Genomic DNA, 21,098 nt, shown 5'->3' with positions numbered 1-21,098 from the left:
ATCCACTCACTCTGCTGCCGAAACAAATCTGTCGAGGTGCCCATCATTCTCATCCAGAACCTCTCTAGTGCGGGACTCTCCAGTAGACTGCAGCCCAATAACAATGCACTATGATAAAGGGAAACATTTACAAGTTCAAACATGCCTTGTATTTTAGAAATTCTAGAATAAACCTCATTATTCAGAGGGATACAAAACCAAAACATACCCTGGAGCCTAAATATATAATAATTAACACCTGAAACAGTGCTCTTCCTGTATTGACAACAGCCAGTTACAGCAACACTGCACGTTACGTTTAATAGAAATACATCTATTTTATCTGTAAAATGATCCCGTCTGTGATCACTTTTCGTGTTGTACATTACATACCCTACACAATGATTAGTGTTAACAGTATGTTGTGCTGACCTTCCCTGCCTCCAGCTCTTTTTGGGCCAGCTCGACCAGGCAGCGGACTTTAGCAGCAATGCAGAGGTACTTGAAAAACCTCTGGTGAGATGACCAGAACTGCCCCCAGAGAGACTTTCTGCTAACCAGGCCCAACTCATCGGCTGCACGCATGAAGACCTGTAATGCCTCTGCCCACTGGAGACAGTGTTCAGAGGTACATGATCAGTTTATAATAGGGCAATTTTAATATTTCAGATAATGGGGTAAGTGGACATTTATAAATTCTGAGAAAAGGCTCACGAGTTTGGCAGCTTTGTTATAGACCAATTTGAAGTCATTGTCCAGTCCGATCTCTTCAATGCAGAAAGACACCCCTGAGAAGCTCAGCTGCCTGGCAATGTACATCCCACTAACTTTCATGTCCATGGCAACAATCTCCATGGCACCAACACCTCTGTGTGCAAGCAGTTTAAAAATTATTAAGCATAATTCAAAGACGGGTCAACAGCTATAATCACAGGAATCAGAAATGTTACATTAAGCACAGTAATAAGCAAGAATAATGTTTTTAGAAATCTGATTCTTAAGACTTGAGTTCCATAACATGGTGCCTGAACAAACCTCTTTTCAATGGCATGCAGAAAGTCATCAAAGGATCTGAAGGGCGTGCCCTCACCCCAGATTCCCAGGCGGCTCATATAAATCATGTTCTTTGGCTCAGAGGCACCTGAAACAGGTAAGACCATATTTAAAGTTACAAAAGACAGATGGCAGGTCAAATATTAAGCTGTCTACAATCTTTCATTTTTTTTTTTTTTACTGTGTGTTCGTGTGTGTATTAACATACCCGTAGCACTGGCATATACCACTCTGGCCTGTGGTAGCTTGTTCTGCAAATCAAGCACTGCCTTGCCCATCTTTGTAGAGGTGGCATTTTTGGCCTTGTGGCATTCATCAAAAATAATCTGTAATGATTAAATGTCAAGGGCAAACACCAGAGACACTGAATTCCAATTTATGTTACACCACAACTTGATGTGCGGCAGTATATCCGGCTCCCAACCAGTCGAAAATCGAGCATATTATTGTTGTGTCCTTGGGCAAGACACTTAACCCAGCTTGCCTGTGTATGAATGAGGTGGTGGTCGGAGGGGCCATAGGCACAGAATGGCAGCCACGCTTCCGTCAGTTTGCCCCAGGGCAGCTGTGGCTACACTAGTAGCTTACCACCACCAATGTGACTGAATGTGCGAGTGAATGAATAATGGAACTTGTAAAGTGCTCTATAAATCCAAGTCATTGTTGTTGTTATTATTATTATTATTATTATAAGTGAAAAGATACGACTCCATCAAAGTCTGGTTTGCACCAGTCCAGAATCTGTTTAATTCTTGTCCGGTGTTGCCCTCCTGCCTGGCTTTCTCCAATCAGGGCAGAGTAAGTCGCAAACAGGACTCCTTCTGAGGTAGCTGTGTCTCCATACTTTATCTACAAAAAAACAAAAATTTGTAAGATTACTAGTGTTCATTGTTGGCACATAAAAAACATGCACTGCATTTTGTTTTATTTTCTCTGATCCTGAAAATAGCACAGTCTCAAAAACCCAAATTACCAAGCTTGGCACACAAAATTCCTCTTGGACTCACTTTGTTTAAGGCATGCACAGGAATATTTGGTGCATCTATATCTTTGAGATCTCGCTCTGCATCAAATTTTAAGTCATTGGATATGCTGAACCTGAGGGCAGAAACAGGAAAATCAGTAAATCCGCCAGTCTCTGCACAGACCAGTTCCTACACGCTCACTTTATCCTGGCATCACATTCAACATGCACACTCGTACCATAGAGATTTTTTCCTTCCCTTTAGGTAATTTTCTAGAATAATTCCGGCCACAGTGCGTCCCTTTCCAACCCCTGCTCCGTCTCCAATCAGGAAGCCTGCTCTCTGCTTGTTCTGAAGGATCACTTCATGTTGCTGATGGAACACAAAGTGCAAAAGTGTGAATAGAGATATTGGAATAATCAAAAACAAACAAAAAGACATAAATAAAAATCATACAGGACTTTAAAGTTCAAAAAAAAAAAAAAAAAAAAATCAGTATGTTCTTTGAGAACCGTTTGTTCCAAAGCACATACCTGGCAGGCATAGATTATGGCCTCCAGCTGCAGAGCAGACAGCTGCCCACTATTAATAGTCAATGCAGGGATAGACAGTGTGTACGTGATATCAGGAGGCGGGACACTAGATAGTGTGTTGGTCTCCACAACTTTGTCAGGATGAGAAATTCCTATAGTAGCTAAAGAAAGAAGAAGCAGAATATAATTTAAAGAAAAGGAAAATTCTCTTAAAAAAATGGTTTAAGTATAATGCCATATTTACAAGTGCAATACTGATCCTAACCTGCATCGCCGAATCAACACTCAAACTTGTGCAAAGTCTTAGCAAGATATAATTTACATCAGAATGTTTCACCATCATCGTTGTGGCGTTATCACGTACACTAGGTTTCAGAGATTCGCAACCTGGTGGCCACAACTAGACTCAAGATGCACCCAATGTTGAAATTGTCTGAGGTCTGACTGAGGTGACCTTGTGTAGCCATTAAGTAGTAGTCCCAAGGCAGTACACACGAGAAAGCTAACCTTTCTCCCCCTGAGCAAGCGCACCTATGGAAATCAAAAACTCCATCAGATGTTTTTGATTATATGATGAAACCTCAAGCAGACCAGACTCAGTGGGGTGATCGTTTGCCTTGGCCATACTAACCCTAGCAAAAGCACAACAAAGAATTGTCAAAACACACAGAGACAGAAATACTGCAACTAAGCAACCATTTAGACACAGAGTCAGTCTGTCTGTTTTTCTTGTTGCTTAATGCTGACAAATTACACTGTATTTGTTGTCTTTCTGCCACCGGATTCTGTTTTTCTCTCTGTTTGAGGTGGGCCTCCATCCAGAGATGGGAGTGGGTCTATGCACCAGCATGGACTCCCAAAATTTCCTGTATATTCATATTGTCAATTGTGTCGGTAGCATGGTCCAAGCAGAGGGTCACCCCTTTGAGTCTGGTCTGCTTGAGGTTTCTTCCTCAAATCTTCAGACAGTTTTTTCTTAACCACTGTTGCCTGTGTGCTTGCTCTGGGGGTTGGTAAGGTTAGACTTTACTTGTGTGAAGCACCTTGAGGCAACTTTGTTGTGATTTGGCACTATATAAATGAAATGAATTGAAATTATACCAAGTTTCATACATGAAGACTGTCAAAATATTGCATACAAATCAACCACATATACACATACAAACAGATGCACACATGGAGTCAATCTGTTTCTACTGGTGGTCTACCCTCTGTAACACAGGTTATAAAAAAAGAAAAAAAAAATCAAGGGGACTGGTTGGTGATATTCAGTCTTGTGCCCTACATTTGGAAGGTTTGTAATCCGCAAATGTATCGACTTGTCCCAGTTCCTCTGTCTCTTCTTCCTCTACCTCCTCTTCTTCCTCTGGTGGTGACTGAGTCTTCTGAGCCTAGAAACAGCAATCAGACTTATGCGACTTACAATACTAGCCATGTATCTGATGGGCATTTAATAATGTCCTGTCAGAGCCCAGTTAATAACTTATCACAAAGGAATTTAAAACAGTATTACTGTAAAACAGCAAAGTATTAAGTAGTTACTACATATTTTATTTTTATCTATAAAACAGGTTTTAAAACTGTATTAAAGCTGCACAATTTGAGAAAAACAGCTCAATATTTTAACAAATATTTCAATAAAAAAAGTTGATTATGTTCATTTAAATTCTGCGTTTGTATTGTGATCAACATACCAGACAGCTCCATCAAGCACAATCACATTTCCTTCATGGAAACTAAGATAATGTCATATTCTTTTTATATCTAAGAAAAATAAACTCTGCTTCTTACAAACATGACATTAGTGGTTAACTTGGCAGTTTGCTGAAAACTTGATTATATAAAGTCTGTGGAGGTGATCAGTCCCACTGTTTATAGTCAATGCGTTCTTCACTAAGTAAGCATCTTTAATTGAATGGAGACAGACAGAAATGTAGTCATTTCCCAAAAAGGTAAACTAACCACAACTAAACTGAAGATTCTTGTTAAACTTTAACCAGCATACAACAATATTTATTTTAGTGCTTGTCAATAGACAATCAAAAATCTAATCAAGTCCTGAGTAGTAGTAGTACCTACTTGTGTTCTAATCATTCACCACCTCAAAACTCAACTTGTGAATTTCAGCGCCACTGTTTTGTTTATCAGCACTCATTTAAATTCTTGGTTAAATGGTTGTGCTTTAACTTTGTTGTTGTTTATTGGGAATTATTGTAGTGCTGTGAGCACAAAACAGCTTAATTTAGATCCTTTGTTGTGACAGTGACTCTGAAGTGGCTTTTACAGTTGGTGAACTAAAGAAGTGTTCAAGACAGACTATCTCCCCACCTCACATCCTTCCCAGAAAAACACAGCTTATCATATTACTTCATACTCTAATTGAAAATCGAGGCTGCTCCAGTCTGAAAGTTGCATTGATTTCAGTTTGATTTAGAAAGCATTTCATTGTTTGGCTGCAAATGTAAGTAAGCAGCATAGTTACAGACAAAGCTAGAATGGTGGTGGATTGAGATCCTGAAGCCTTTGTGCATCAGACTGAGGAGAATACCTGCAATCCTCCTAATGGTGGGGTGTTGATAATAGCAGTAATATCCTCCAAACTGGCCAAGCCCTGAAACCTGCTGCTGCTGCCATTCAGCTGCAAAAACAAAACAAAATAAAAAAATATAAAATGAAACATAAAATGAAGAAAACTCAAATAAACACAGTGCCAAATGCATAAGAAAAGAGACAAAAACACAAGTGTGGATGTCTATGTATAGGAGACCTTCATGGAGGTCTGAGATTAACACTCAGTAAATGCATTTTTTAGGGGGTTGGGTGGGGGGGGTTGTCTGGCAACAACATCATAAGGCAGATAAAGCAGTGTGCCTCTCTGGAAATCACAATGGATAAAACGAAAACATAATGAGATTCTGAATACTTTCAGAATGCAGGATAAATAAATGTCTGAAAGCTCTACAGCAGAGGAAAACACTTGACAATAAAGTTGTTTTTGTAAGATAAATAACTTTGAAACCAATGTCAGGTGCATATATTTTAAAAGTAATTTCCAAATGCTATTCATTCAAAAATACCGAATTTTATGGTGTATATATATATATATATATATATATATATATATATATATATGGTAATATTTTGAACATCATCCCAGGTGTGACTATTGTCAGCTGCAGCTTTTGAACAACTGGTTCAAACAAGAGTTACCCAACAAATAAATGAATAAATAAGTACATAAATTAAAAACGGAGAAGAAATAAATAATTACAGTTTTATTAATTCCAAAATATTAATTTCTACTTCTATGACAGTTGTGTCAATAACAACACCCATACTAACTCTACTTGGAATTAACCACTAACAAATCTGCTGATGATGCTAATACATACAGTTATTCTATCACCTGACAGAGGAGAAGCACAGGTTATGTGACGGCTCCTGTATTGTTTTCCTGAAGATAAAAGTGGTGCACTGATTTCAACAAAAGTTTGTTTACACAGACAGAGAGACTGTCTGTGGGTCAGGGAGGAGTTGACAATAGGGGATTGCATGTATCAGTGTGCATGCCCGGAAGTAGCCTTCACGCAATGCATCATGGGATGGTCTGTATGCCTACAGCTGGCATCTATGGATGGAAACAATGAGGGATGTGGTACTTTTAAGCCAATTTTGGGCCCAGAAGTTGCACCTGACGTTGTTATTAACTCACAGTTCAAGGCAGCAACAGCAGTGGAACTAAACAAAAGGATTCCCGCCGGATAGTAGTCAACTTTACTATTAATCAGGTGATTGGGACGGTACAGGAAAAAAGTTAACGGGAGCAGACGGTAGCGGGAACCAACAAATAGGAAAAAAAAACAAACAAACAAAAAAAAAAAACAACCTGGGAACCTTAGTAGTTTTCTTTCAATAAGCCTACACTGTAACGCAAGTTAAAAGAACTACACAACTCAGAAGCCCAGAACAGTGCTTCCAGCCGCTGCTTTCCACCGGAATTCTAAGAAGAACAGCAATGGAGGGAGCAAACACCACCGGAGAATCCAATGTGGTAAAAATCGATTTCTTTTTATTCCCTATTGAAAGCCATTACGGTCACAACGTGTACGCCCATGTATTTTTTTTTTTTGCCATGTTTGATTAAAGGATTCTTATTTTTTCCTTTATAGAGTGACTTTGTCCTTTCTTCGTTGGTTTACTATATTGGTGGTTTTGATGGAAGTGGTTTGAGTGGAAAAACTGTTGGTGTGTCTACCATGTAAGTGTTGTGGCTGCAGCAGACTCGGTGGGTTGATGTCGGCTTGAACTTATTAAGAGTAGATTCTTAATCAAGTGTATATGACATAATAGTTGTAACAGCTGTAATTTGTTGTTAGAGGTCTATGGATTTTTCTTTTTTGATGGTGTTTCATGCATCTGCTTCTGACCTCTAGTTGGCTCTGGGTTGGAATGGTGGTGGTACTAGTGTTGATGTCCCAAATGGTAGGCACCGTGTCCAGGTTATCTGTGCTGATGAACGTCTGGGCGTCAGCATACTCTGACAGCGAGTCCGCCGGAGAAGAGAACAGAGAGTTTGTGGAGAAGTCATCAATGCAGGAGGACAAGTCCTGAAGGTGATGAAACAGAGGGTGTATCAATTTTTACATCCACAACAGGGTCAAATGTAGGGCTAAATGAATAATACTTATTTAGAAAAAGGAGAACTTTTGCAAAAAATAAATTAAAAAGTTACATATGCAAAGGAGTAGGTTGATCAATCACATGTAGCATTTAGCTTGATGTGTTTTTGCAACACACACTACTGATGGCTTATCATCAATAACAACAACAAAACTTGTGACAAACAGACTAATTAAATGATTTTCCCCTCTCCTTTTAAAGATCTCTTTATATAAATGTTTTTGCTTCCAGTCCCCCCCCCAAAAAAAATCCACAGCGCCTGGACTAAAGTACTGTAATTTGAAGAAAACCAAAAACCAAAATGTTGAGGTCTGCAGAGGACATACAGCAGTAAAATAACATTTATGTATGTACGTATAACAATATGCATGTAAGGGAAACAAGTGCCCTGACTTGACCCTCAGTCAAATCAGGACATGTTAGCCCTGATTTTTAATCAGTACTGCAGTGAATTGGGGGGCTGGGGGGGTGGTAAACACAGGCAGCCCACAAACTCTAATCTTACATACACGTGTGAGAGAAAGAACATAAACTAGAATGTGAGACTCTGGCATGATAAGACTGCTTGTGGCTGCCTTCCAGGCGCCCCTCTCTATATTCATATCCTTCCCAACCCATCAGCACGTCATGTTCTTTAACTGGGTTCTCACAGGCACCCATGTGGCCCAGAGGATGGACTTACACATATCAATGTGGGAAAAGGGGAGTGGATGGAGAGAGAGAGAGAGAGAGAGAGGGAGGGAGAGAGAGAGAGAGAGAAAGAGAGGAGTGGATCAAGTAGAAAAAAAAAGAAAAAGAAAGAGGAGCATAGATCTGTGTATATGCGTGTGTGTTTGAGTGCATGCAGTTTGTTCTTCGAGCCACGTGTGAAGTTTCCCACACCCCCATGTTCCAGGTCAGTTCTTACTAGAGGAATACAAAACAACCATGAATGCTAATGAAGACTCAAAATGCTAAGGCAGCTCATTTTAGTTCCATACTAAACATGGCTGCTGGTACTTTACGTTAGTATATAATCGGCAGCATAGCAGAGATTTACAGTTGTAATACAAATGGCTTTGGTTGTCCTTTACTTTCTAAAGCCTCTGCAATAACACGGTGGGAAGCTCGAATATTCAAAAGAGACTGAGTCGAGCTGCTGCTCCTTCGCATCAAAAAGAGCCAGCTGAGGTGGTTCAGGTATTTGCTGAGTGTCAACTTGTTAGCTCCCTAACAGGAGGTCTTCTAGGCATGTCCAACTGGGAGGAGGTACCAGAGAAGATTAAGCACGAGCTGGATACATCTGAAGCAGAAGCTCAAAGCACTTTACAATGATGCCTCATTCACCCATTCACACTCACACAACGATGTCATCGTGATGCCATGCAGAGCACTTAACTGCTCATTGGGAACAACTTGGGGATTAAGGACATTGACCAAGGGCCCATAGATGCTTCTGGTCTGACTGAAGATCCTCTGGTTTTAAGCCCACCACTTTAACCTCAAGGTCATCACGTCCCTTGTTAGTTCCCTGAATGCAGTGCCTCAAGAAGACCTGGCTGCTCCAAGTGTTGCCAGGTGTGAGCTGCTTAGGAAAATCAGCCAATGTGCACTGTGAATCTGTGAATAACTAAATCTGCAGTAATTTGCTTATTTAATTCATGAGTAGAAATTTTAAACAGTTTAAAATCAAGCATATACAAATTACTCCCACCACTTAATTATCGATCACTATGTTTTACTGTAAATGATGTGATAGGCCAATTCAGTAGACATCCCTCACCTCAAATCTGTTTAACCAAGTTTTAACAGTTTTTTTTAATTAATAAGGGCCTCCATCAATATTACAGAAGTATCAGTTTGTCCTCAATGTCCAAGTGACAACAACAGTAAGGGCACAACATGTGGCTGTTAGAAGACAGGATTTCTTGTGAAGGTAACTCAACAATGAGCTGTGCTGGCTTCTGTCATAGTTGCCTGTTTTCAGTTACCACAGTCACAGTTCCACTGAAAATGTTTCACAAATGTGAGAAGATATGGCGCTCTTAGCATCAACACAACGGTGAGACACACAAACCCTGTGTGTACCTACACAAACCTGGTTACATTTTTGCCTTTGCCAACCCTCACTAGTGATCGTTTGTAGCGAGTGCTTTTTCAAGAGTGCACCACTAAGCTTATCAGTGTTTGCTGGGAACTCTGACTATGGCACTCTCTCTCTCTCGCTCTCTCTCCCCCGCTTACACTTTGCTTTCTTTTTCTATCCACGGTTGACTGTATATGTTTAGTTCCACAGGGCAAGATCAGACAGGAGTTCTAAAAGTAGGCTTTCCAAAGCTGCCCTGCTCGCCAGAATACAAAGTGGAACAAGTGCCTGTTCTAGTGTGACAGAGGGTTAGATGTGGAAAGAGTCCCTGCAAAATATCACCATCGCCTCCAAGCACATAAGCAGCTTTTCCTTCTCCATGTCTGTTTTGTGTTTTTCTATCCCATCCCCTTCTGCCTCACCCATTTCCTCTTTTCTTGGCTCTTCGAAATGAGGAGTCATGAATAAACAAGAGGAAAAAAAAAACAGGCACACTGCGTAACCAGATTCATCATTCCACAGCAGAACACGGTGAAAAACATGAGGACATTTTACCCGTGAAATCAACATTATCTTTCTCTTGCAGGAGATTAAGTTTCAGACATTTGATAAACAGGCTGAAGCAGATACTTGTGCTAGCTCAAGATTAAGACCATCTAAATTTAGTTAGCAGTCCCAACAGCTCTAATAATATTAGAGGATGATACACTTATCGCACAATGCATATCACGATTCTTGGTATTTCAATTTGATATACCACATACAGTGATGTTTGTTTGCTTTTGGCAACACTGCTCCACGTAAAAAAAAAAAAATTAATAATAGACTGGACATCATAAGTTGTACTGACTAACAATGCACATCATACTTTACATACTTATTTGATAATTGGTAATTAAATAATTAAAACATGTTTTGAAGGAAACTGCTGCCTTCAAAACTTTTTTTTTTACAATTTTAGAGTTGCCAGTAACAAAAGTGGTAAATCAATGAACTGTTTCCAGATTGACCAATTTCTACTTACGATAGAAAAATACAAAAAGAAAAGAAAAAAAAAAATCACTTCAGAGGTGTTATCTGATTCTGAAAACAGTATTTTTTGGGGGGGATTTAAAATGGTTTATTTCTTGCTAACTTTTACAAAATCTATGAGAAACATATTAGATTTATACAGAAATAAGCTGCTTAGGACCATTTTCCTCCATCCTGGTTTATTTTGCTCAAGTGAGTAGCCAGCTGACATTATGCTGCCTTTCTTTACTCCTTCACAGCATCACACAGATCAGGAAGCCCAGATACGACTTAATGTTGCTGCCAAATGTAGGTCATGGTGTCTGATTGCTTGAAATTCTGTCCTTCAGGGGGAGAAATTCTAAATTGTTTCCAAACAGCAGGAATTTTGATAATACTGGCAATATCTTATTATTATTATCTCATTATGAATTTATTATTTGCCAAAGAATAAAATTATCACGTGCCAAAGAAAATTCCTTTTATGACTTAAGTTAAAAAAACAAAACAAAAAACCCCAGAGGCTGTACAGCTTTAAAGTACATAATTATCAGTGCTCAATTTGATCTCTGAGGAAAATTCTCAGTTTTGTCATCTTTTTTGTTTTTTCCCCCGTATCGGCTTGAAACAGAGGTGATGTCATCTAACACTCAGATTAGATCTGTAACAAATACACTGTGCCCTCTGCTAAATGAAAGCAGTATTATATTGTTTCCACCTATGTCTATAAGAAATTCAATACAAATGATAATGATGCTAAAGTTAATAATTGTTTCTCACATAAAATAAATATTGTGATATATTTTCACCCACCCCTCCACAACATACTGCTTTAATTCAAGATGAAATCTAAAATAAACCAAATTTGTTCTGCATTCTAAATTTAGAAGTATAGCCAACTGCTTCATTTTCAGTCACAGGATTTCTGGGTTCCCACATCATAAAAGCCAACGTAAGGGAGAATGTCTCTGAACACGCACTGTGCTGTTCCTGACCAAAAGTCTTAAACACAGAGAAATTACTACATTGTAGTCGACCGATTGGCTGGCTGACCTCAGTACCGTGTTAATCAAGTGATGAAGTGATGCGTAACCGTGTTTGTCCCCCAGCAGGCTCATTGCTGGAACCTGCCGTACTGTTCTTTAGATTGGTTCATGCCAAGCAGAGAAAAGACTTGAATTCCGACTGCTCTGATGGTAATCTGGCTCCTTCCACAGCCCAAACCCACACAACCGTGAAGCTACTAATCCTGCCTGCCTCTCGCTCCCTTTTTGTTTTGAAGCACAAAAAAAGAAAAAGAAAAAACTGACAATTTGGAGAAATGCAGGGAATTGCTGTCAGGCAATAAAATCTATGGATTCTTCATTGATATCTGTGGGAGTAAGTGTGGAGAACAGGCACGTAGTACATGTACATAGACAGACAGATGAGAAAGCGCGTGTTTTCTTTTTTTTTTAAATCACTTGACACAGAATATGATGCATTCACTGGTTCACTTTGTCAGTTTCTTTTTATTGTATTTTATATGACAAGTAAATAGATCTTGGTCATTTGATTATATGTCATCTGACATTCATTATCTGCCCCATTGTATGCGTAACAACTGTCGAAACAGCCACACTCTGAGTGACGTATTTTTCTCCGCAGAGTTCCGTGGACACTGATGTATATGTTATACAGTTCAGTGTCTGTGGATTTCTAAAATGTGCATGATGTTGTAACAAAAAGAACGCTCTGTGATAGGCATTTTAAAAACTCAGTGACGATCCACGGAGTTTTCATAGCCCTGTAGTACTGATGAAGCAACATGTCATAAGTAACCTCTTACACGCTACCATATCTGCATTGACCCAAATCGATGGGTAATTTAATGTAGCATGAGAACAACAGACCAGCACTGACCAGATTAAAGTGTTTCTTTCTCTTTTTGCTCTGTATGCACCACTCTGCATTTAATCATTAGTAATTGATCTCTGCTCCCCTCCACGGCGTGTCTTTTTCCTGGTTCTCTCCCTCGGCCCCGGCCAGTCCCAGCGGAGGACTGCCCCTCCCTGGGCCTGGTTCTGCTGGAGGTTTCTTCCTGTTAGAGGGGAGATTTTTCCTTCCCACTGTCGCCGGGTGCTTGCTCACGGGGGGTCATTTTGACCGTTGGGGTTTTTACGTGGTTGTTGTGTGGCCCTGCCTTGCAATGTGGAACGCCTTGGGGCAGCTGTTTGTTGTGATTTGGCACTATATAAATAAAATTGATTGATTGATTGATTGGCCAGCTGCTGTACTGAAGAGTCCAACAGGTCTTGTTATACATGTACTTGACACATATAGGACTCGATAGTAATGGTTGTCTGACTGTATCGCACTGAGAAAATGTCATGTCAGACGAGTGAAGGTCATCTGCTACGTTTCTCAGTGTGTTGCTTGTTAATGACAACTGTTTTGATGAACTGTTCCATGTCCTTCACACTGTATCGCATCAAACTGAAAATCAACACAATCTGCAGTTTTTCTGTTGCAACACTGTTCGTCTTTCATTTACCCTCATTCAAAGTAAGACAGATTAACTCACCTCACAATATGACAACGTCATGCACACTTTCCCATTCAAGCAAATGGGAAAGTGCACTTTGGGCTGGTAGCATAGATTCAGTGTGAAGTATATACGTGGCTGTTTTGTGAACAAGATCAAGCAACAGGAGGTTGAGGACTTTACAGAACACATCAACTCGTTGGACTCCAATATCAAGTTCACATGTGATGATGCCAGAAACAACCATTTAGCCTTCTTGGACTGTGATGTTACGATTGCAGAGAACAGGCAGCTCCAGACAGGGGTTTACAGAAAACCCACTCACACTGACCAATATCTGCTCTTTGGCTCAAACCACCCCTTGAACACAAGCTCGGGGTGATCAGGTGATCAGGACTCTTCAACACAGAGGGAAGGGCTAAAGAACAACTTGTCCGGAAAGCCCTCACAGGGGGCCTCATGTATCAACGTGCGTACGGCGATATTTGAGTGTATTTGGGGTGCACGCCAAAACGGCTGCGCCACTTGGCATTTATCAATGTGGTCGTTGGCGTACGCTGCGCTGAAAATATACACCAGGTCGAGAGGTGGTGTAAAATTATACGCCAAAATGAACCAGCACTGGAATCCACATAAAAATGAATATGATCGGCCTGATAAACAGTGCCATCATACAAATCAATGCATATGTTACATAAAAAACACTTTCCTGATTATACTACATAATAATCAATACAAATCCCGCTTTTGCGGGATTGCTGGTCTATCGAGCACGATCCGTGGCCACAGCACTGACTGCAAATTAAAGCGCTGCTCGCCTTTTTCTCCAGACTTCGAACCTGGAGCCAGAGCAGCGCTGAGCTTAACTTTATGTGGTGTGATCGTTTTAGACTATGAAATTGATAATTACAACTGTAGTGTTGTCATTCCCTTTGCCCGTGCTACAATCAGGTTGTGTCGTCTCCATTCGTTTGTCACAATAAAATAAATAAAGAAATACATTTTAAGAATAAAGAAATCTGAAAAATTAGGCGTCTTATTAATTGAGCGAGCAAATAGCCACATGTCAAGAATTATTGACATGCGAAAAGAGAATACAGTGGTCCCTCGCTATAACGCGGTCCACCTTTCGCGGCCTCGTCGTTTCGCGGAGTTTTTAGTCCAATTTTGCGTGCCTTTTTTTTTTTTTTTTTTTTTTTTTTTACAGTGTTCTGTGTGTCTGTTTATAAGAACCTTTAGCCCAGAAGAAAAAAGAGCGCCAACAACTACTCTTAACTGTTTGTCACTCGGAAACAGACACCTGCAGCCAGGTGTGAGTGGAAAAAGGCACGGTGTCAGGACGCAGAGGCGCGATCTGTGAAATACTGGTCACTCACTATTAATAATTTCTTATGTGTCCAACCTCGTACGTTGATCGTTAAAATTAAATTCGTTAGTTCTAAAAGCCATCATAATTATTTATAGGAAAACGTTCTATTTTTATTTCTCAAACAAAAACAGTTTGGTCTTATTTTTCTACTAAGGTTTGAACTTTGAGAGTGTTTACACACGAGAGAAAAGTTAGAAAATGTTCATGCCCGATTGAGAAAGTATATAAAGTGGTTTTACAGCTTTAAAACGTCTATAATAATTGTAAAAAATAACGCTGACTACATCGCGGTTTCGCATATTACGGACTATTTTTAGAATGTAACTCCCGACATAAACGAGGGACCACTGTAACACTTTTTTGATTATACTACAAAACAATTAATACAACGGCCACTTTTGACGCTCTATTGGCACGCGGCGTGATTGGTGGAGTTCTTTTTCTTTGCCGTCTTCCTGGCTTCTATGTCGTAAAATGAGGGTGTGTCTGAAGCGGAGTCTGAATATTTATGGGCGTGTTTATTATAATTACGATTGTTTTCACCCGCCGCATTTATCAAGGTCACGTCAGGCGTACGCCGGAAATGGGCAGGTGCGCACTGCTTGATACATGTCACGGCAACTTTGGTGTACTTCAAATTTACACCGTAAATTTACGCCACAAGTGTGCAACATTGATACATGAGGCCCAGTATGTGGGTACCCACGATGGTCCCTGGACAAAGTGCAAAAGTCCCAGAGAACAAAGAGACCAGACAGACAGGAAACGGAGACAAGAAGAAGAGGAGTGTCTCTCCCTTATTTAGCAGGAGTAGGGGAAAAACTACAGAGGATCTTCAGACAGCACAAAATCCCAATTTACTTTAAACAGGTTAACACCTTGAGACAGAAATTAGTTCACCCTAAGGACAGGATCCCTAGTTACAAACAGAGCAATGTAGTGTGTTCTATCAGATGTCAGGAAAATTGTAACGAACACTACACAGGTGAGACTAAGCAACCTTTACACAAAAGGCTATACCAGCACAGCAGAGAGGGTGCCAGTGGACCTCAGTCTGCAATTCATCTCCACCTTAAAGACACTAACCACAAGTTTGAGGACAAGGAAGTTAAAATCTTAGCCAGAGAGAAGAAATGGTTTCAGAGAGGGGATAAGGAGGCATTCTATGTGAAACAGTTGAAACCCAGCCTTAACCGGGGAGGGGGTCTGAGACACGCTTTGTCCCCTGTTTACAATGGGGTACTCAGGTCAAAGCAGTTTTAGTCTTTTGTTCATGGTAATGAGTCATTCACGTCATCAGGAGAGTCGTCAAGGGAGCCATCAGGAGAGGCGTCCGTCCCATCATTAGGAGGGACAGCTGCCCTGTCATTAGGAGGGTGCAAACTAGAGCACAATAGTTGCTAATTAGAGCTATTGTTTCGTCACTAGCCTATAGCAGTCTGCCTCTCGGTAGGAGGGGTCTGGTTAAGTTTAAAACCCCAGCTTTTGTGGCTTCTGTTTATTCTTCTCTACAAGAATTTTAGCTGAGGAAGCTTCTGCGATTTGAAGCGAAACGTCCTTGTGTCAAGCAACCCAGTCCAGTCGAAGATTCAAGCTTCTCTACTATGGAAACCACCTGGACAACTGAGAACCTACACAGAAATATATACACACATGCACATCTGCACATGTGCAAACATATGGTCATGACTATAACTTCATTTGTCCCAGTACCTCATATTTCAAGATATCAATTATTTTTCAGGAACTTTAGCCAAAAACTTTCACTTGCACATGTAGTTCCACTATAAAGATGACAAAATTTTAATTCCTTTCTCAGTCTCCTGGAATAAATAAATCACAATCACAACAATCAAATAGTATTTATACTGTGTAAACAGATATGGTGATTCTTTGGTAAGAACAGCTGGCCCTGATAAGCATCGTGGTCTTTGATTAAACCATTTTGATAAGCTTAGGCGCTGCTATAAAAGGAAGTGGAACAAGCCTGTCTAGTTGTTAGCTTTATGAATCACAACATCCACCGTTTTTTGTGCAACTCTATGAATGGTACCTTTTCCTTTTCAAGGCAGACATCTTTCTAATCAGACATCCCATCATATAGCAGATATAAACTCTTCTTAAACACATGTGCTTAAAATGAATAAATTCAGACAATGCAGTTTTTGGTTCTCAAACTGGTCCATTATGTTCAAATAGCAGCCTCAAAATGGTTCACCTGGTTGGATCTTATAAATTGCACTAGTGTTTGGAGCTGCAAATTACACTGTGGTGGTAAAATTAAGGTCAGGCAAGTGTCTCCAGACACAAGACAGACCTATCAGCTGCTAATTCACTCTGTAATCCATGAAGCTCTGCAGGCATGACAGATACGTACATTTTCTTGCCACATTGAACTTCCAAGAGAGAAATGTTTTGAAAAGGAAAAGCCCTGCCATGATGCTTCTCACTGATGTGCAAGACTGAGCTGAAATCTGATTTTTAAAAACAGGCTTGCGCTTACTTTCCCGGCTCCTACAGCTGACAATTACAGCAATAATGTGAGACTCAAAATATTTATTTCCTATCAAAGAGAAAGCCACAGATAATAAACTACAGAACAGAGTTAACAGCTACAGCATGTTAAACTCAATAACCTTAGCGACCAGGATGAAGTCCGAGCCTGGGCTTTCCCCTCCTACATACTGCCAGGCTGGCTGATTTTCTTAGGCGAGGGAAAAAAAAATGCATCCTGCCCTCCCACTCACCCACATACAAGTACACACAAACAATCCTGAAATGACCTTTTTATTTGTTAGCGCTGCCTTACTGTATCTACCTTTTAAGCTACATTCTCTTGTTTCATGCTGCCACTGCGCAATTTCAGCGTCTTGCGCTGATCCTTTTTCTGGCATACTGGAAGATTCTACTTAAGCCATTGATCTTAAATGACAAACAGTTGAAAAAGATACCATATGGTACACAAAATTCTGTATATACATATCTCTAAACCCATTAGTCTAGTACAGGGAGTAGTGACTTGGGGTGTAACAGTACACCTCTGTCACTGGTCAGTTTGAATCATGATTTCAAGATCAGGATATGGTTCAGATCATGGTACATTCCTACCAGGTTTCATCATAGATGTATAGAACAAAAGCACAAAATTAACATGTGGGAATAATATCACTTGAAATGTCCGATAGTTGGCTCAAGGATCTACAGTTTTCTACCTTGTGCTTTTATGTTGCATTTTTAGTAATAACACTAACAACAAACATCTGACATGATTTGTAGTAATTATGTATAATTTCCCCCCAATGGCCCACAGCCCAAAGTTCAGTACATGTAAAATATTGTTTTTTTTTCCAGTTTCGAGGTTTTTATATATATATATATATATATATATATATATATATATATATATATATATATATATATGTGTGTGTGTGTGTGTGTGTGTGTGTGTGTGTACTGAATATACAGACAAATACATCGATAGGGTGGTTTTGTGTGTATCCTGGCAGTATTTGAACAGCTTCTAGGCTGGAAACCAACTGCATCTGGGAACACCACACCATGGGTTAATTCATGCAAATCAGCGGAATGAGTAATAATCTACAGCAGGGGTTTTCAAAGCGTGGGAGAGTGAGCCCCACCTCAGAGAACACAAATGAAAAGCTGCACCCCCCCAAACAACACATATACACACACAATTTCAACATCTTTGTATGTTTCTTTTTATTCTTTTACACATCTTAAACACATTTTAAAAGTATTTGTGTGTTTTTAAGGAACTGTCTATGCATTTACACATTTCATAGCCAATGTAAACATTTTAAACATGTTTTTAAATAATTTTTTATTCTTTCACACATTTTACACCCTTTTCAAACAATTTAAACACGTTTTTAAGGAGCATTCTATTCTTCTATTTTTACCTTTTGACATATTTTAAACAGAGGGGGGTTAAGAAGCAGACTTGACACTTATGAAAAGCAGCTATCAACAAAGCACTGGTTTGGAGCACTGTTTCGTTGCTTCAAGCTTCGAGAACAGCCACTGCAGGAGTGGTTGATTACAGACCCATTGCAGGGTCTGTAATCAACATAGAGAAATGATAATTTCCCTGATAAAACACCCTCAAAAACAACGGCTGCTTTGAAGGACCGATAAGGGAATCATTAAGCAAAAAGGCTATTGATGTCAGTGGATCGCATTGTTTAATGATTCTTAAAAAGAAAAGTACCCATCCTTTGCCCCCCCCCCCAAAAAAAAACTCTGGCGCCTCGCAGTTTGAAAACCACTGATCTGCAGAGATTTGACATGATACTGGCAACATTAAATAATTAACAACTTTTGCTGGACTTTCTATGACTGGAAAAGTAGGCACCAACATTGGAAAAATGAATATTCTTTAAAAAAAAAAACATTTCAGTTATTAGAAAAAGCTACATGTCTGCTGTCAGGTAAGAAATCACTTTTCTGCTCTGAAGACCTCTACCTAACTCAGGCTCGGTCACTCTGGATTATAACAAAGGAAAAGCTGATTGTTAGGGATGTCCCGATCCGATCACGTGATCAGAAATCGGGCCCGATCACGTGGTTTCAGACTTGAACGAAATCGGACGTTGCATCCCGATCAGGAATCTGATATAGATTTTATCCTCATTATCTTGATCAGCGCTATTTCAAGCTCATTATTGCAGATTAATGGGCCTTTCACGCATTGGAAGCATCAGAGGCGTGAGACGTGTTGCTTTTTAGAGACATCAGAAGTGTCGTGGCTCGGCTTTTGATGCGGCACTTCTGACGGGAGCGTGCATTGCCACTTGTCGGCAGGCTGACGTGGTCAAAGTTCAACCCAATCTTTTTTTTTTAACTGAACAAAAGAAAAAACATAAGTTCAACCGGACATTCTCACACATGCGTGCGGCTGAAACTGATTCCAGAGAAGAAAAGGGAACAAGAGTTGCGCAGTGAATTTGGGAAGAAGAGATGGAACTATAACCCGGACAGAGGTGGGGGGAGTTATGTGCGCAAAGTTTCTTTCGCAGAACTGCTGTTGGTATGTTTACGCGCTCAGCCTGACGCCTCGATGGAATGACAAGAGGATGATGGACACTTTCCCACCGAAACTCTTGCTCAGTCATCCTTCCGTGCACAGCAGGACCCGGTGCTGACCAAGTCCTCAGGATGACGATCTGTAATCTGATTAACAAAAAGAAAAAAACAAATTGTCCTGTGATCGTTTGTCTGCAAAACGGAGCGAGAGATGGTGTGCACGAGCGACGCACACATTTAGGAGCGCGTCTTAAAGAGCTTCCATCTTCATTCACTTCATTCACGTGAACACTGATAAAGCATCAGAGGGACACTGAAGACTGTCAGGACGCAAATGGCTCAAAGCGCTTTACAATTATGTCTCACATTCACCCTGATGTCAGGGTGCTGCCATACAAGGCGCTGACTACACACCGGGAGCAATAGGGGATTAAAGACCTTGCCCAAGGGCCATTAGTGATTTTCCAGTCAGGCGGGGATTTGAACCACAAATCAGTGCAGAAACCACGTGTCTGAAGAAAAATCCTTGGAAATGTTTTTTGTTGTTGTTTGTTACCTCAAAATTTCTGATGACTGTTTAAAAAAAGTTTAGAACACTTGTAATTAAATTAGCTAAATCAATAAATGGTTCTTTAGAAATATTTCATCTATAAATTAAAACCACCTGTTATTTCAGATTAGATCATTTCTTGTTTAACATACAGAACCTTGGACATTTATTTTTAGACAAATAAAACAACATGGAAATTTGTACATTTTTTAAGTCTGGTAGATTATTACTTGATTGTTCAAGCTACCTCAAGGAGATGTGCACTGTTTAAGTGATAAATAATAAAATAAAGTGATTAAAATGAAATTTTTATATATTTAGCATTTGTTCATTGTTCATTCAGTTTTTTTAAAGTATCAGAACGGGACTCGGTATTGGCAGACGCTCTAAATCAGATGACTCTGAATCGGATCGGGGCCAAAAAAGAAAAAACCTGATCAGGACATCCCTACTGATTGGACTGCAATTTTGTGTTTGAATATACAATAGTGTATGCCATCCACCCACCCACAAAACCAACCCCAAATTAAGTGCACTCAAACAAGAAACAGAACCTGATTGATCGTGGCGATGATTGGGTGAGGAGCTCTGAAGTGGAAAACTCCCGGAGCGTCTCTCTACTTGTATGATGTTCAGACAAGATGTCTGAAAGATGTCAGCTTTGATCTCCAAGATGTGCTTTTCACTGATCTTATGGGGCAAATAACGCAGACAGTTTTCAGACAAGTGACATATATCTGTGTCCCCCACCTGTGTAAAGTGTTATTAACACATGAAACCATGAAGTACATAAAAGTAAAGTGTCAATTTAGTGCATGTGTCTGAGTTATGGTGGCAACAAGGTTTTGATTGTGATGTACTTTTAAACAGGTCACAAGGGTCATGGAGTGCTCACATGCAAAAGATTTCGGTCTACAGAGCACATGTAGGTCATATAAATGACACACCCGAAGTGTTATGCGTTATCGTTATCATGGTGACATGGTTTTGATCATGACCTGTATCCAATATGAAAGCAAGAGCAGGAAGTACATGAAAAAGAGGAAAGCAAACAAAAGATTTAATCACTGCTGTATTTGGGGGACTGTACCAAGAGGAAATCACAAACAGATGGGTGTCATGATGATGAGCTTGCAGTCACAGTGGTATATGTGAGCACTAAAGTTGCTCCACAGCCTGTCTAGTGGATTTTTATTTTATTTTTTACCACTGTTGTCGTGTGTTACCTGTGCTGTTCTACAGCCTGTCCAGTGGATTTTTATTTTTTACCACTGTTGTCGTGTGTTACCTGTGCTGCTCCACAGCCTGTCCAGTGGATTTTTATTT

The 21,098-nt window shown here is 40.0% G+C and overlaps 1 protein-coding gene across 2 annotated transcripts in view; it reads right to left on the bottom strand.

The window, feature by feature from the left end:
* Positions 1–21,098, bottom strand: part of si:ch73-63e15.2 (protein strawberry notch homolog 2) — a 175,138-nt gene that overhangs the window by 35,061 nt on the left and 118,979 nt on the right. For both annotated transcript variants that reach the window (XM_034180297.1, XM_034180298.1), the window contains 12 exons: positions 6,958–7,137; positions 5,079–5,168; positions 3,816–3,921; positions 2,531–2,691; positions 2,236–2,369; positions 2,040–2,130; positions 1,738–1,881; positions 1,241–1,358; positions 1,015–1,120; positions 694–847; positions 412–588; positions 11–108 (listed from right to left, as the gene is read on the bottom strand). In XM_034180297.1, the coding sequence (XP_034036188.1) occupies positions 11–108; positions 412–588; positions 694–847; positions 1,015–1,120; positions 1,241–1,358; positions 1,738–1,881; positions 2,040–2,130; positions 2,236–2,369; positions 2,531–2,691; positions 3,816–3,921; positions 5,079–5,168; positions 6,958–7,137 (1,559 nt within the window). The remainder of the gene's footprint in view (positions 1–10; positions 109–411; positions 589–693; positions 848–1,014; positions 1,121–1,240; positions 1,359–1,737; positions 1,882–2,039; positions 2,131–2,235; positions 2,370–2,530; positions 2,692–3,815; positions 3,922–5,078; positions 5,169–6,957; positions 7,138–21,098) is intronic.

Source organism: Thalassophryne amazonica, chromosome 10, assembly GCF_902500255.1.
Source record: "Thalassophryne amazonica chromosome 10, fThaAma1.1, whole genome shotgun sequence".
NCBI lineage: Eukaryota > Metazoa > Chordata > Actinopteri > Batrachoidiformes > Batrachoididae > Thalassophryne > Thalassophryne amazonica.
The sequence above is the reverse complement of the archived record's forward strand: the minus strand, read 5'-3'. Positions and strand labels throughout refer to the sequence as shown.